General features: G+C 50.0%; 4 protein-coding genes across 5 annotated transcripts; 3 read left to right on the top strand and 1 right to left on the bottom strand.

Annotated features, from left to right (window-relative positions):
- Window positions 1-113: 113 nt before the first annotated feature.
- Window positions 114-4,535, top strand: abce1 (ATP-binding cassette, sub-family E (OABP), member 1). The gene is made up of 19 exons (XM_049761120.1): window positions 114-282; window positions 866-1,007; window positions 1,072-1,157; window positions 1,216-1,313; window positions 1,378-1,495; window positions 1,605-1,742; window positions 1,826-1,895; window positions 1,962-2,058; window positions 2,134-2,223; window positions 2,391-2,512; window positions 2,589-2,713; window positions 2,815-2,911; window positions 2,984-3,043; window positions 3,131-3,189; window positions 3,438-3,548; window positions 3,620-3,762; window positions 3,850-3,972; window positions 4,081-4,192; window positions 4,258-4,535. The coding sequence occupies exons 2-19, from the start codon at window positions 905-907 to the stop codon at window positions 4,303-4,305; spliced, it is 1,800 nt and encodes a 599-aa protein (XP_049617077.1). The 5' UTR covers window positions 114-282; window positions 866-904; the 3' UTR covers window positions 4,306-4,535.
- A 404-nt stretch (window positions 4,536-4,939) lies between these two features.
- si:dkey-6n21.12 (schwannomin-interacting protein 1) lies at window positions 4,940-7,569 on the top strand. Of its 2 annotated transcripts, none has more exons than XM_049761843.2 (7): window positions 4,940-5,218; window positions 5,903-6,106; window positions 6,288-6,451; window positions 6,533-6,650; window positions 6,770-6,898; window positions 6,971-7,088; window positions 7,184-7,569. In XM_049761843.2, exons 2-7 carry the CDS (start codon window positions 5,927-5,929, stop codon window positions 7,288-7,290), a joined length of 816 nt encoding a protein of 271 aa, XP_049617800.1. In that variant the 5' UTR covers window positions 4,940-5,218; window positions 5,903-5,926; the 3' UTR covers window positions 7,291-7,569. The 2 variants fall into 2 exon arrangements, with proteins under 2 accessions (XP_049617800.1, XP_049617799.1); XM_049761842.1 differs by lacking the exon at window positions 4,940-5,218 and adding an exon at window positions 5,560-5,696.
- Window positions 7,570-7,706: 137 nt separating this feature from the next.
- si:dkey-6n21.13 (P2Y purinoceptor 3) lies at window positions 7,707-10,170 on the top strand. Its single transcript, XM_049761725.2, has 2 exons — window positions 7,707-8,200; window positions 9,063-10,170. Exons 1-2 carry the CDS (start codon window positions 8,170-8,172, stop codon window positions 10,166-10,168), a joined length of 1,137 nt encoding a protein of 378 aa, XP_049617682.1. The 5' UTR covers window positions 7,707-8,169; the 3' UTR covers window positions 10,169-10,170.
- A 1,003-nt stretch (window positions 10,171-11,173) lies between these two features.
- zgc:92664 (uncharacterized protein LOC436695 homolog) lies at window positions 11,174-12,295 on the bottom strand. Its single transcript, XM_049761889.2, has 5 exons — window positions 12,155-12,295; window positions 11,877-11,971; window positions 11,624-11,811; window positions 11,451-11,555; window positions 11,174-11,366 (listed from the first exon to the last, which is right to left on the bottom strand). Exons 1-5 carry the CDS (start codon window positions 12,239-12,241, stop codon window positions 11,302-11,304), a joined length of 540 nt encoding a protein of 179 aa, XP_049617846.1. The 5' UTR covers window positions 12,242-12,295; the 3' UTR covers window positions 11,174-11,301.
- Window positions 12,296-16,649: the final 4,354 nt, after the last annotated feature.

Below are 16,649 nucleotides of genomic sequence, written 5' to 3'. Positions count from 1 at the left end.
AATAGTTGTGATGATAATGGCATCTGAAAGAGAGAAATGCAAGTAATCCACGAAGAAGATTTGATAATAATAGAACATGATTGATTTTGAGCTATCTGTGTCGCGTTCTATGACGTCACACCCCAAACCGTCGCCCGCTCTGTGCGCAGATGCCGCCATCTTTCCAGCCGGCATCCAGGAAAGGAACACGTTGCACGGGAGAAGTTTCTCACCAAATTGTATTTTCTCTTTGCTTGTCCTCTTTTCATTTGTCCGAATTCGGATCCGTTGGAGCAAAGCAGGGTGAGTCGGCGTCATTCCCCCAGCGACCTGGATACCCGACATTTGTTCAGCGAACCTCTTAGTGAGGTGGCGAGCCACCGGCTGTCAAAGATAACACGCGAAGGCCGCACACCCAAGCTAAGCTAAATGCTAAGGCGATAACAAGTACACTACACTGCGCTAAACAACACGTTCATGTACATCTTCTCTTTTCCAGTCTGCGTTGCCCCGTTCAAGCACATAGGCGATCCACACTCTCGTGCATTTTTGTGGACAATGTTGTGATGCGCTATGAACGCGTCGAACACAATTAATGATGCTGTATCTCCACGAGCAAAGTGAGCCTGACTCCGTTGGACGTTTTGAGCATCTAATTGATATCTTTTTATTTCTTTTATTTTACCAAAAGTCGAAGACACTTTATGATGACATCTCATGTATACCAGCACTCTCATTTCAATATGTTATGTTTGCTAGAGCTATGCTTTCCGTGTCCAACAGCTCCACTCGCCCTGCAACATTTCAACGAGCCTCTTGACTCTAGTGTTCTGTTAATTTAATGTCACAGTGTTCTGTTAATTTAATGTCATCGCTTTGCCCTCAGCTCGCCGGGTCTTGGCCTCCCTTATTTCAGCAGCACGCCATGGCGGATAAAAACACCAGGATCGCCATCGTCAACCATGACAAATGCAAACCCAAGAAATGTCGGCAAGAGTGCAAGAAGAGCTGCCCGGTGGTCCGCATGGGTGAGTGAGCGGGAAAGGCAAGAGGCTCCCAGCGAAGATGTGACGAGCTGATGTCCGTCTGCAGGCAAGCTGTGTATCGAGGTGACCCCGCAGAGTAAGATCGTGTGGATTTCGGAGTCGCTTTGCATCGGCTGCGGAATATGCATCAAGGTACGAGAACTCGGCCCCGACCTGATCTCCTCCAAATGACGCGGCGGTGTTGTTTCAGAAATGTCCGTTTGGGGCGCTGTCCATCGTCAACCTGCCCAGTAACCTGGAGAAGGAAACCACACACAGATACTGCGCCAATTCCTTCAAACTGCACCGGTACGTGGAGAGATGGACTTTCATTTTGCGAAGTTGCTTGAAATCTACTGTTGTTTGCGTGTAGGCTGCCCATTCCGAGACCGGGCGAGGTTCTGGGGCTGGTGGGGACCAACGGTATTGGCAAGTCCACGGCGCTCAAGATTCTGGCGGGCAAACAGAAACCCAACTTGGGAAAGTTTGATGTAGGTTCTCTCGCTCTCACATACGCACGCACGCACACACACACACACACACGCACACACACACAATCTCTCACATGTATACACACGCAGACATGCTATGATGTTCCAGAATCCTCCAGATTGGCAGGAGATCCTGACGTACTTTCGTGGCTCGGAGTTGCAGAATTACTTCACCAAAATCTTGGAGGACGACCTGCGCGCCATCGTCAAGCCACAGTACGTGGACCAGATCCCAAAGACCGTCAAGGTAAAGGGTGGGCAGCGATGCCGGTCTGGCGCGGGATCACTGCGGCTCCGCTCATCGTTGCAGTCGTCACTTTGTCCCTGCAGGGATCGGTCGGCGCCATCCTGAGCAGAAAAGATGACATGGACACACAGAACTTGGTTTGCCAGCAACTCGGTATGACCCACAACGCTCTGGCAATAGAAAGGACATATTGTGATTGGTTGTCTTGTTACCGGGCAGATTTGAGTCACCTGCGCGAGAGGAATGTGGAGGACCTGTCGGGAGGAGAGCTACAGAGGTTCGCCTGCGCCGTCGTCTGTATCCAGAGAGCCGACATGTAAGAAACGAGACGCCCTCGCTGCTGCGTGACGCCCGCAACGCTGTGCTCACACGTGCGCCTCCCGTCCTGCAGTTTTATGTTTGATGAGCCGTCCAGCTATCTGGATGTCAAACAGAGGCTGAAGGCTGCCATCACCATCCGCTCGCTCATCACGCCAGACAGGTACGTGCGCTTCGCAAACGGACACACGGCCGTTCCGAGAGGGCAGTGAAATGATCCCCAGGACAACGTTGGATTGCCGCTTGCATTCCCATGGCAGTCAATGAGTTCAAAAAAGTGGTGGTGCGTTTTGCGGCATGGGGAAAATTGAGCTTTGCGCGTGTGTGCAGGTACATCATCGTAGTGGAACACGACTTGAGCGTGTTGGATTACTTGTCTGACTTCATCTGCTGCCTGTACGGCGTACCGAGTGCCTACGGAGTGGTCACCATGCCCTTCAGCGTGCGGGAGGGTAAGGGCTCGCCCAGACTTCTCGGCTCCTCCCAAACAGTCGCTAACACGGCGCTTGTTGCTGTCGCGGCCCTCAGGCATCAACATCTTCCTGGACGGTTACGTTCCCACGGAGAACCTGCGCTTCCGCGAGACCTCCCTGGTGTTCAAAGTGGCCGAAACGGCCAACGAGGAGGAAGTTAAGCGGCTTCGGCACTACCAGGTCAGTGCCAGCTTTGTGCTTTTCTTGCGACTTATCCCGCTGCCTTGCTAAAAACAGCATCTTCTAACTCACTCACAAATGTGCTGTGTGCAAACCCGTAGTATCCCAACATGGCCAAAACCATGGGCGAGTTCACCCTGGAGATCAAGGGAGGGGAGTTCACCGACTCGGAAATCATGGTCATGCTGGGGGAGAACGGTACGTCGGCACGGCCGTCACCGCGACGTGACAACACGGCGCTCTGATTTGTTCTGTGTGCTGGGTGTACAGGCACAGGAAAAACCACCTTCATCAGGATGTTAGCCGGAGGACTCAAACCGGATGGCGGAGGTGGCAAACTGTGTATCACGCATGTCACGTGTGTGTGTGTGTCGTGATGCCCGCCCGGCTTTTAACGTGTGCGTTTGCATTGGCAAGGTGATGTGCCCATCCTCAACGTGAGCTACAAGCCTCAGACCATCAGTCCTAAGTTCAAGGTGTGTGCTCTGACTTCCCATTTGGTACCATTGATGGCAGCTTAGGCCATTGCCAGACGAGAGAATTTGCTCACTTTGCAATGGCCTTTTGATGTATTGGTATCGTAAGTCTAGCTTTTGTCCTCAAAACCACAGGCCACCTTGGAGGGGCCACTTGGCTTTGGGTTCAATCAGCACAAGCTACTCCAAAGTTAATCCTCGATCCTGTGTGTGTGTCTTGCTTACTCGCGGGTGGCGGCGTTCCTCAGGGCAGCGTCCGTGCTCTTCTGCATGAAAAGATCCGAGACGCCTACACGCACCCTCAGTTCATCACGGACGTCATGAAGCCCATGCAGATTGAGAGCATCATCGACCAGGACGTAAGAATGCAAACGCCGCATGCTTTGGTGCCATTGACGAGTCCCTCTCTCCTGCACTTTCTCTCCATCAGGTCCAGAACCTTTCAGGTGGTGAGCTTCAGAGAGTTGCGCTTACCTTGTGTTTGGGCAAACCGGCCGACGTCTACCTCATCGACGAACCCTCCGCCTACCTTGATTCCGAGCAGCGGTTGATGGCAGCCAGGGTCATCAAGAGGTACGCTGATGCCTCTGTGTGTTTGTGTGTACGTTCCTGTGCGCTCGTCACCTCCGCATCTCAACTCAACATGCGTGTGCGTCACAGGTACATCCTGCACGCCAAGAAGACGGCGTTCGTGGTGGAGCACGACTTTATCATGGCCACGTACCTAGCGGACCGCGTCATCGTCTTTGACGGGATTCCCTCCAAACACACGGCCGCCAACACGTAAGCACCGCCTCGCGACTGTGTCCGTTTGAGCAAACGAACGCACCGAACAGCGCTTAGCTAGAATGGCGGTTTTGGGGAGTTTGTCCAAGCTTGTGCGTGTGTCAGTCCACAGGGTCTCCTGGCGGGCATGAACCGCTTTCTGTCTCTGCTGGAGATAACGTTTCGTAGAGATCCCAACAACTTCCGGCCACGCATCAACAAGCTCAATTCCATCAAGGTACTTCAACACGTTTGCTCAAATCCTACCCCCAACTTTGACCTTTTGTCTTCTTGAACTCACAGGACACGGAACAGAAGAAGAGCGGGAACTACTTCTTTCTGGATGACTAGAGCGACTCGTAGCGTGTGAGCGAGTGTGACTCTTCCCATACCGACTATGACCGCACCGAGTGAGCAGGAGAAAAAGAAAAAACACGCAACGTCCATCTCATCATCATGCGGGAGCTGTCGGGGCCTGCGTTCAACATCCGCAACTGTTCTCAAATGTTCCGAGTGGCATCCTGTCGAGTTCCAGTCATAACGACAGCATCGATACATCAAACAATAAATATGATGTTGACAACGACTGTCTGATTTGGTTGGTTAGGTGAAGAGCTATTGGTGACTCGATTAAGCTTTCAGCATTTAACTTTGATTCAACTGCACCATCTTATGTTGTTGGTTTGGATGACTCCAGGGTGTATTCAGGTAGAATTAAGTGTGGAACTTTTTGAACATATACAATGTCAATGAATATGACAACTACAGTGACCAATTACATCTTTTCCTGTCACATTTTGTGGCATAATGCAACCAACTACGGAGTAAGCCTTTCATTCGCCCTCAGCTCTTTTTAGTCATTCATAAAGTGAGAAGGACGGAAAATATACAACGTTAAATTTAATAGAGCAATCCTTCTCAGAGTGTTGCGTAATCCTCAAGCTACGGCTAGCGGAACTGCCAGCAAGCTAAGCTTTTGTTGTGAACAGCCCGCCGGAAGTCACACGCGCGCACACATTTGTATCTTTGCTTGAAATTCCACAAGATTGGAGTTTGCGTCTTTTGTTTGACAACAGTAAAACTCAATAAAAGTCGTTGAAAGGCAGCTATAGGAAGCCGAAAACAATCGCAAAGGTTTGAAAAGACCCACAAAAGGTTTGGGATATTTTAATTTTGGACTTTGTCAAGCGCTGCAGATGTGAAGTATGTGGCAAACAAAAGCACGGCGGCGTTGGCCAAGCAACTGGTGGAAGTGAGCAACCAAGTAAGTAAACTATCTTCAACTATCCGACCACTTCGGGGAGAAAACGCAAGACGTCTGAAAGGCATTTGGAACTCTCCGCCCCTAATCATTCGAAAACTATAATCAACTTTTGCCATTCAAGTCAAACTACCAGCCTTAAGCTGGCAAGCAGCGTGGTTAAAAAGTGGTTTTGGTTTTTGCCTCGCAGTTCGGAGCTATGTTGGTATGCCGCCTCTCAATATGTGCCTCCCACATGCATCCAAAAAGTGGTTGACGCCAAATTGTCCAGACGTGCAAATTGTTGTAGCTTGTTTGTCTTTAAACGTCCTGTCATTAACTGGGGGGGGGGGGGGTGGGGGGGGGGGGGGGGGGTGACCAATCCAGGCAGTTCCTTTCTTGCCGAAGGTCTCCTCCGGCCGCGCCCCGAAAAGCACGTTGAAGACTTAAATTTGGTACGGAGGCTTCAGAGATGACACCACCAGAGATATCCCCCACTGATGTAATTTTATTTCATATTTTGGGAACTAGGCAACATTTGACTTTCTGTGGCTCTAGGGGGTACGTGCCGTGGTTGCAAGTCCCCCATAGAAAATGGTCTTTGCTGGAAGCCCCAAATTTTGGAAGGCTTGCATTGGGAGATTCATGGCTTGCCATCGTTAGCTGGTGAATGTTGGTTGAAAAGCCTGTCGTGTCTTACTGCTTAAGAAAAGATGCCGAGGCGCTGACAAGATGGAGGTGGGTGACAAAGAACGGCAGAAGTGGGGCGGAGATGACATGGACAAGGACAGCGACCATACCCAGGAGCCCCGGGACGAGTTGGGCCTTCCCATCATGCACTGGGAGGCGCTGAGCCTTCGCATCGCCGAGCTGGAGAAGCAGGAAGAGGAGAAGAAAGACAAGCTGGCAAAGGTTGGACGCCTCTGCATAATTTGCAGGAACTGGCAGAAATGAGATGAAATGAGGGACCAGCTTCACCTACACTTGCTTCTTGTTTGGACGCCATTTTTGTTGCTTATTCGATATTATTGTGTTTAGTCGCCAGTGGAGAATAAGCTCGAGTTGACAAATTTGATTTTTTTGGGACGGTCAGAGCGGCACGGCGACCCTGGAGCGAGGCCGAGCTCCCGTCAGCTGCACGGGCGAACAAGGAGCTGTGGGGCGGGAGAATGAGGACGGGCGCCGGCGCCATCGGCGCCACTACGACGGGCAGGACAACAGCGATGACAGCGGAGACGTGTCTGCTCTCGGCTCACGGTAGTCCAAGCGAACCTATGTTGAATTTCCGGAGGCGTGCTGGCGCACGCTCATTTTGTTGTTGTTCGTCTTGTGCTGCAGACTGCAGACGCAAATGAACCTTCAGCTCTGCTTCATCAACAACAGCGAGAGTGATGACGAAGAGCAAGAAGAAGAGGAAGAGCGAGAGCGAAGGGAGGGAGATGCCAGTGCAGCCCTGGTGTGCACCATTTAAAAAAAAAAAAAAACGTCTTATTTAAGAAAAAGGCAAATACTTTGACATCATCTTATACATACACTATACACAGTGTCTCTATATTATTTTGCACACCGGCGTAGAGCGGAAGCGTCGTCCCGGGTCTCAAGATGGCCATGCCCGCGGCAAAGTCAGAGAAAAGCAAGTCCAGAGGCTTCCGCAACACTTGGAGGAAGCTGCGAGAGCGGCTGCGAGCGGACCACAAGCCACCTGTGTGTGACCAAAAAGCAGCACTCAGCCCCCGGCTCTTCTCGTTTAACAGCGGCTTATGCCCTCCCCCTCAGAACCCGGCTGGCGCCGACCCACCGCTCCGCGGGAGACGCTTGGAGCGCGCCGACGTGTACAAATTGAACCTCGGGGAGCTCCGCGCGCAACGATCTTTCCTTACCCAAACGGTGCAAGGTGATTGGACACATTTTGAAATTTTTGTTGCAATGCAGTTCTTCGAAGCTTTTTTGGGAAGGCGGTCCGCAAACAGCATATTTGTTTCACCGCAGAGCTGAGCTCGGATCTGGTGGCCGGGCTGCAGGTGCGAGACCAGCTGAGGACGGAACAGGACGCTATGTTGCTGGAGGTTCAGGACCTCACATCCCTGCAAGGTTGACGGACACCAACGTCTGACCATTTCAACACGGTTGCGTGACACTACACGTGTTTGTTTTCACGTATGAAAAGGGAATTTTCACAACAAGCATTTTTTTTTTTTTATATCCACACGGACGATCATGGCTTTGTCTGAATAATGCCGCAGATGTTTTCCGTCTCCGTATGTTAGCTTAAAATGAGCGCCATTTGGTCTAAAAGCTTGAATGTCAGAATGAGGGAAAAAAATGTGGTCCACTTGTTCAAATATGTTTACAAGTATTAAACTCTGTTGAAATCATCATGACTTCTTCTCAATGTTTATAATGACAAAATACTCATAGTGGATTGTCTTGTTGCAAATCAAGTTCCTCAACAACAACAACAAAAAAACATGCAATTTAAATCAAATAATCCAAAAAGTAATTCAGGACTGTTGACGGACATTTGGAAATAGTTTCTAAAGTCATACCAAATTCCACAGTGCAAATTAGAAACAACAGTTGCTGGGATTGAAAAATTACACTTATGGTTTCCTCTCGGGGGAAAAAATATTATCTTGGCATACCGGTAGGACCCCCAGGCAGGCCACGGGCCGTATGTTTGACAGTTAGCTCGGCTTCAAAACAAGATGAGCAGTCGGGCTCTCCCTCTCTTTGTCGCTCTGTCGCTTTCTCTCTCTCGCGCGCGCAGGTGGGCAAGTGGGGATGACACAGAGAGGGCTCGAGGGAGGGGCTGCATCACCATGGCAACATGCCAAGAAGAAGACAAGAGGAGAAAGGCGCTAACTTTTTCCGCCTGTGAGCAGTTGTGTGTCTTTTCCATTGTCTGTTGCACTTTTGGATCAGTGGCTGTCGTCTTGGGGTTTTTGCCATGAGGGCGAGGTCAGCAGCGGCGCCATATGGAGTCGTCGTGTGTGTGCAGTGATGCAGGTATTTATGAGCCCCACACACACACCAACACTAACAGCTGTAAAGTTAATTCCTCAATCGTCCAAACGAGACTTTATGTCACGGCTACGTTGACAAAAAAAAAGAAAAAAAAAACAGCGTATTTCACATCTTTTCCCTTTTCTGACCACATCATCTTCTTTAACGTAGTCGTGATGTGCGCGGACCGGCCAGGACACCCGTTTCCCTCGCCGCACGCAACTGAAACATGAACGCTGATGACTCCAACCTATCATGTTAACCCCTTAAAAATGATTGAAGTTGTAATCGGATGTTGATGTCGTGGGTCAGGCTAATGAGCGGCAAGTACGCAAAGCGCATTTGAATTTCTTGGAACATCAACAGCATGTAGCGTGACGCGAGCGAGCGTGGTTACTTATTGCTGAGTTAATGGCCTGAGAAGAGACTGAATCAGCAGCGGCGTGCCCTCGTCCGCAGGAAGGCAAACACCCGAGGGCACAGACAACAGGAGGTGAGGGGCGCTGTGCAAAGAGCCCAGTCAGCAACGGAACGGAAGAGAAGGGGAGGGGGCGGGGCAGGTGGGGGAGAGGCGGCCTTAAACCCAAATCACAAAAGTTCAATTTCCTATAAACATTGATTGATATGAAAACCGCAACTGACAATGACAATTAAAACAAACAATTTTGGGCATGGGGAGAACAGGCAAACTCTACACAGGGAGGGTGGGAGGTGGAATCGAACCTGAACACTGAGGTGAGATATTGAAAGATTTTTTTTGTTGTTGCTGATCCTTCCCTTTAATCAAAACATCAAGATGGAATAGTCACAAGCTTTGAAAACTAAATCCGCCCGACGCTGACTGTGACCCTGGGTTACCTTCCAGGTGAGTGTTGGCCGGTGACGAGGACAGGGGCGGCCATGACGCCGGCGGGCGTCGACAACGGAAGCCTGCCGCTGTGCAGCATTGACGAGTCGTACAAGTACATCTTCCTGCCCACCTGCTACTCCTTCACTTTTGTTTTCAGCCTGTCACTCAACGCTGTGGTGCTGCTGCGCTCGTTTCGCCGCACCAAGCGCTGGAACGCCTCGCTCATCTACATGGTCAACCTGGCCTCCACCGACTTCATGTACGGCCTGTCGCTGCCCTTCCTAGTGGCCAGCTACGTCATGCGCGACCGCTGGGTCTTTGGGGACTTCATGTGCCGCCTGGTGCGCTTCCTCTTCTACTTCAACCTCTACTGTTCCATCTTCTTCCTCACCTGCATCTCAGTGCACCGCTACATGGGCATCTGCCACCCCATGCGGGTCATCGCCTTGGAGACCAAAAAAGCCGTCAAGTGCACATGCGTGCTGGTGTGGGCGGTGGTCTTCGCGCTCACTTGCCCCATCTTCCGCTTCGCCCGCACGGCCCGCGCCGGCGGCGGCGTAGACAACTGCTGGGACGACGCCATCGACCAAGAGTTCTCCGACTACGTGCCGTACGGCGTGGTCCTGCACCTGCTGGGCTTCTTCGTGCCCTTCTCCGTCATCGCCTGGTGCTACTCGCACGTGGTGGTCACCATCTTCAAGACTCTGCCTTCTCGCCCACGCGACGGCAGGGAAGGCGGAGCCAGCGTCTCCGTCTTCCTTAGCGCAGACTCGCCGTACGCCGGCCGTAGGCGCAAGTCCATCCGCACCATCGTCACCATCACGCTGCTCTTCGCCCTGTGCTTCTTCCCCTTCCACGTGACGCGTACCGTCTTCCTGCTGCTCAAGGTGAGCAAGGGCGTCCCGTGCCAAACCATGACCACCGTGTCCATGTGCTACAAGATTACTCGGCCCTTGGCGTCCTTCAACGCCTGGCTCAACGCGCTCCTCTACTTCCTCACCAAAGACAAGGGCGGATGCTGCCCACCGCCTGCGCCCGCCGCGCCGCTGCTGCCCTTGAGGATGGTAGCGAAAGGAGACGAACACGTACACCGGCACGGCAAAAGCGCCTTATTGACCTAACACAAAGACGGCTGCTTTTACGCTCACTATGCAGAGACTTTTTCTTTGAAACAGACTTGATTTGATTCATACTAATCATGTTCTATTAATCAAATAACACGGATTTGTTAGTGATGACACATGTGAATATAGCAACGATCTTTTTTTTTTTTTTTAAGCCTGAAAATGATTCAAAACGCTCATAAGCTTTTCCATGAAAAAGGGGGACAGACAGATCGTGACACTTGATTCTTTTTCTAGTGACCTCTTGCGGCTAGTGGTCGAACAGGCGAGGAAAAGGCGGCAGTCCGACTCTTCACTTGTTTATGTTTTATTCGTTCTTTTGACTTGTTGTTCGGAAAGTGGAGTGGCTGTCATACATGATTCCCATCCGGCAGGGGGAGACACCAAGGGAAATATCAAACGTCAACCGCGAGGCGCTATCTCCCGACATGCACCCCACTACAAACTCGAAAAAACGAAAGCCCAAATGAATATTACACAATGTTTAAAAATCATACGAGCGTTTTTATTCTAAACGGACGCCACATTTTGTTAGTAGCGTCAAGTTGGCACATCTTACTACAAGTGGAGAGTTTGTAGGTGCTCGCCTAATGCTTTGGCTTTTGTGTTTACAAATGAGACGCGGCGCCATTTTCGAACGGGTCACCGATAGCCACCCCCAACTTCCAAAAAATCCGCTTCCGCCTTCCAGTTCTTTTTTTCCTCAACCGGAGACATCCATCAAGGTAAGAAACGGCGTTCTGTCCTATACTTTGCTGAATTTATGTGCATAGGGGCTTTTCAAGTCTTCAAACGTAGTCGTCTGTGTAAATTCCATTGGAGAATGTTAAAATGATCTGCTTCACAGCACTTATACACTCACAAATGTAAAAAATATTTCAACATTTGACTAAAACGCAACATTCAATAATAAATGCTGACTTGTGCTGCGGATAATTTGGGTGATTGTGTTTTGAAATGTTTGTTGTGTGTGTTTCGAATGCACAGGCAGGACGACATGTGTGTTGTTCCAGCCCTAAGAATAGTTTGATCTTTTATTCCCAAAACACTGCGGAAGTTTCAACGCAATCTGCCGTGTGTAATATGATACAGTGCGTGTGCCAGATGGTGCCACACTTTCTGTGATGACGTCAGCGTGACAGCAGAGGAAGGTTATTGGAGTTCATGATGAGGTTTGAGTCCAGGTTCAACGTATCTGTGGAGAGACAAACTTTGATCATAACCACTTTTGGATTTTTGGTCGTGAAAGATGCATATGTGTCATGGAGGTTTCGAGCACCTTGATCAAAATTGAGCTTTTTGGATGGGGACGCTTGGCCCAGTCCCTCAATGTCCACCAGGTCGCTGTTGACATCCGAGTCGTTGAGGGCGCTCAGGGTAACATCTGAACACACGTGCACATGATTCGGTTTACTGGCAAGTTCCAAGACTTGTGCTCACGCTCGAACACACCCGAGGCCTTCGGCTTCTTGGTGGTGGGGTGGTTGACTTGCATGCCGGGCTGGGCGGCAGCGGCGGTGCCGCCGGTTTTGGGCGATGTCACAGCAGATTTCTTGGTGGTCTTGGGCGGGATACCTTCGGAGGGGCTGCATCGAGCGTTGTCTTCATGCTTGCGCTTGACCGGACTCTTCGTGTGCGCGCTGGTGACAAGAAGGCACGTGGATTCAAGCCGCTCCCAGACATTGGCTAATATTGCTTGACCGACCTAGTGGGGTTGGCCTCGGCCATAGGGTGAAGCTGCATGGTGAGTTCTCCCAGTCGACTGAAAGCAGCACCGGCTGCTGAGAAGATTTCTCCAACCTGCGTGAAGAACAATCAAACAAGCGGAATTGCTGGTTCATTCCGGAGAAACACAAGGAGGGAAAGAGGTGAGCACCGTTGCTATGGTTACCCGGTTCACTGCCATTAATGAATTCTTAACAGTAATCATAGTCCCCACGCTCCTCAAAGCTGTGCATTATCCTGTCATTTTGAAAGACTCACTTTTGTGGAAGCTGAAGTCATGTTTGACTGTTTGCGGGCGGTTTCAATGGCAGCTAATATGCTAACAACAATGGAGCTAGCTATCATCAGCAGCCAACGAACGGTTTCCGTGTGCCGGCGGTCGGTTGTGCTCGAGGTGTCGTGGTCACGAAAGCGAAAGCTTCGGCATGCGAAAATAAATCCGACCGCGCATCGTAAGGCAGAAGCTTTTAGCTCCGCGAAATTTACATTACAACAAGAGCGTGTCCGCCAACTGAATGAAGTCGGCTGATACCTTCGCGGAACCCCGGAAATTTGGAAGCCACGCCAACTGTTGTAGCTTTTAGCTTAAGTAATGCTAAACAAAATATTTAAGCGAGTACGGTTCGTGATTAAGAGGTGCGCCGCTATCAGGAATATGCGTCTTAACCTTTACTGTAAGTGGTTCCGCTGTAGCCACTCGTTTTGCCGATTTCACTTGAACGCAACGTTCAGGTATAAATAAACGTCAGCGTCGCGTGAAAACAACGTCACTAAAAGAGTGTATTTTTCACACGAGTCGGCCACTAAAGTGTGTATTATATAACGTGTATTTGGTGTTTTATCTAGTCAGACATTTAACTCGTTTGAGAAAGACGTGTGGAATCCCGTGACATTCGTGTCATAATATGATAACAATTCTAATTGAAATTAGAATAAAATATGAAATAATTAGAATAGAGTACGTATGTCTTAAATATAAACAGGTTAGTCCAAAAATGCTAGCAGAAGTATGCTCCCAAAGCAAATGGGATCCTCTTCATTCAAACAAAAAGAGAAGAATAGTCTGTGTTAATTTGATATTTTTGCAGTTTAATTTTTACAAGGGAAACCTACGAAGTATTTTGAGAATGAACTCTCACTGTTTCAAATTAAATACTTTCTAGACAAAAGCCACAAGTGGGACTTTTTGTGTTGGTCCTCATTGAAGTTGATAAATCCCCACCTTCTTGAAAAAAACAAAAAACAAATGCTGCCTTTGCATTTCAACAGAACCAAGTCGACCTTATGAGTCATGAAGCTATGATGACAAAAAGGTGTCGATGTCACGCTTCCGTGACAAAATGTTCTGATGTCATGCTTCTGATGTCCTTTGGCTGGCTCAGATCAAAGAGGCGAAAGAAAAGGTTTGTGATTGTCCACTGAAAATCGACAACAACGCTACGATCAAATGCTAAAAGAAAGATGGCGTCAAATTTGAACAAGGCTCATCTGAGAAAAGTCAACGAAAAGAACCAAATGTGCGACGGCACTCTCCACCCGACGCCATTCGGGATTTACGATCTTCTCAACACTCAGAAATGCCTCAAAGACTTCTTCGTCCAGCGGGGGATGTTTGGGGACGTCAACCAAGTATCGAGCCTAAAGGCCAAAGAGAGGGATGAGAAGATCAACAAGCTCATCAAGAGCATCGTTGAGAAGAGCATTGCGGACATCGCCAAAATGAGGCAGCTCATCGCCCTGTGGGATGCGGAGGAGCGCTCCACATCCAACTCTTACATTGACGAGTCGTCATATGGCCTTGTCACCCAGCAGAAAATCAAACAATACCTAAGGGATTTCTTCTCGGAGCGCCTCGCGTCTGCTGAGCCAACGATCGATCTCAACAGCGCAGACTTCATGCTGGACCCTGTGACAAAGGAAGAAGGCCCTGGCTCGTTGTCGTCTCAGTCATCTCCCATTCTCGGGAGGGCCATGAATATGATCAGCCACGTGATCCAACCCGTCGTCGACACCTTTGACTCTGCCAGTAAAGCTGTCGTCAAAATGTTGACGCGGAGCGATCGGGACGCCCAAGAGCCGGATGAAGGCGCACAGCAGAAGTGGGCTCCTCGTCCGTCTGAGGAGGAGGACGGTTCATCCGACTCCCCTCGAAATAAGATTAAGGGTGGCAGGAAAGACGACAATCGTCTCACCCTGGCGGTGTTCAACGAGGCCGTAATGGACGAGTTTGGCAATTTGCAATTTGACATGCAATTGACCCCCAGGCTCTCCCCCATATTGGAGGAGACTGGGGAGACAAATTCGTGTGCTTCCTCTTCAGCCAGACTGGACAAGACTCCCGCCACCTCTAGATCCGCTCTCGGGAAGACAAAAACTATCCAAAGCGACGTGCCTTCGAGGCCCCGCACCGCCGACAAGAAGTTGACCCCTCGGGTTTCGCCATTTAGTCCCGAGAAGCCAAACAGCACGGATGAGAACATTTCCGATGCCGAGTCGTACTCTGAGAAAGAAGCTGTAAAACCATGCTCTGCCATTGAGGCTTGGTCCACCTCCAGACTTTTGGGCGCCTCCCCGGTTCCCTCTCCTGTCACTTCTTCTCCCATTATTGAGAAGGCCAAAATGATCATCAACCAAGTATTTCAGCCTGTTGTCAAATCCATCGGCTCCGCCAGGAAAGTCACCAAAACAGCCGGCAAATCCATTGCTAAAAAAGTGAGGTCCATGTGCAGGTATCGCTCGTGCAGGAAGAGGGCAAAGCGAGGTAAAGGAAAGAGTGGCAAAAAAAGCGGACGTCGAGATATTTTGAACAGAAAAAATGGCAATGAGGAGGAGGAGACGGTGGAAGGGTGCGAGGAGGAAGCGAGCACTACTGAGGTGGACTCCAAGCATGACAGTGAGGTCGTGGCTTCCCCAGAAGCTTCTCCGTGCATCACTGAGGACAAGACCGTTGAAAAATCTGCACATGTCATGGAAGACGTGGCAGGAGAAAAGTTGAGCGTTGAGGCCAAATCCCCTTCTGTTATTTCCACTCCATTTTCACCCAGCCGGATGGTAGGATCTTCCGATCCCATCTCCTCAGCTAAAGCCACTCCCAGGAAGGCCAAAACTGGAACGCCACGTACCCCAAAAGTACCGTCCTGCAAATCCACCCGCAGGTCGTCCATTTCAGAGAATAAAGTGAAACTCGTAGAGACGGATGACGACCAGGCCAGTGAGATAAATCCGCTCCAGTCGGAGGAAGACGGATCGGAACAAAACATCTACAGTATTTTTGAGAACATTTTCCGAGAGGAGTTTTCCAAAAAATTAGAAAATTCCCTCAAACAGGGCATATGCGATGCAGTCCGTGTCTACGTCCCTGACAGAGGTTCCACAGAATCCCTCCAAAGCGCCAACAATTGCGCAAAACGGGAGATTGATACTTCGCAGGTGGGTCCGCGAGACTCGCTGAGGAGCGCTTCCACCTCACTCGCGTCTTTCACCAGCTACCAGTTATTAGAAGACGCCATGACCAGGAAGCATTTATCCGATACGTGTCTGAAAGGCCCCGCGCCGCCGGAGGGACTGGATTCCAAGCGAAAGTCCCTGTGGAAGAGGTGGAAAATGAGACGGGCCAAGAAGATTCTGCCAGGTCTTTTGGATTGCCGCTGTTCACCCGGCCCCACTGACAGCGTGGCCTCAGACGGCAAAGCCGCAGAACCAGCCATCAAATCTATCTTGAAGAAAGTCACTTCGATTTGGAAGTAGGGCAAGAGATCCGGAGTTGTTGGCAACGAGAGGTAGAAGGACAGGGACTGATCAACATTCAACGCCATCACCACTGAAAGAGACAGAGACAGAGAGAGAAGGCTCTTTCTACTAATTCTATTTATTTCTTTGTATTAAAAAAAAAAAAGAGTATGGCAAAGCAATGCTGTTATTTTTAATGATGGTCCACGGAAATCATGCTTTTCTATATGGTGATGCTGGGAAGGTGGAAGAGATACGCAAGCTCCTGCCCTTCATTCTGATTCAGGATGTGGTCTTCAATCTGAGCGCTTTTGTAAAGTACCTATCAGCTCCTTCCTTCGCCCCTCGGTGAAGTGCTCCTCTCTCTAGGGAATCTAGGCACAAGAAACGTCGAGCATGGACAGCTTCCTGTTGCACTCGTCCCAGGTGCCACGTGATGGACATTTGCGCGCCAGTCAAACTACGACAGACAAGAGTCGGGGCCAGTACAGGACGCGACCATGTCCATTGTTTGACGACGCAGCACGCTGAACTCTGCTGCTTGTGAAAATGACAACTGCCAGCAAGGTGGACCGTTCCTCTTTATACTTCGAGGCTCACTCGGGAGGCCTGAAATTCAGATGCCATCTGCAGAGATGGGCGGAGTGCGCCCCCAAAATGTAGCGCCCATGAGGGGCCAGGAGCTGAAGTGCATGCAGATCAATATGGAGGAATATAGAAATGACCAATAAATCTCTACATTAACCCAAATGCTGTTTCATTCAATCTCCAACTCAATCTGTGTTGGTGTTATTTTATGGTCCTGAAACTCACAAGATGAAGCCACGTCGAGCGGACCTTGAGTTTTTTTGTCCAGGATGGTTCTGGTAGGGAATGAGCTCTGCATCATGGGACCCGTAACCGAGAAGATCCCGGAGTGTTCCCATGTACCTGTTACCACGGTTACGGTGTAGCCTTCAATCTGAGGATGCATTTATGTATTTAGTACACTGACGTGGTGGAGATACTTGGAACTCAAGCTCTT

This window comes from Syngnathus scovelli, chromosome 1 (assembly GCF_024217435.2).
Source record: "Syngnathus scovelli strain Florida chromosome 1, RoL_Ssco_1.2, whole genome shotgun sequence".
Taxonomy (NCBI): Eukaryota; Metazoa; Chordata; class Actinopteri; order Syngnathiformes; family Syngnathidae; genus Syngnathus; species Syngnathus scovelli.
Note: the sequence above shows the minus strand (reverse complement) of the source record. Positions and strands in the feature narration are given on the sequence as shown.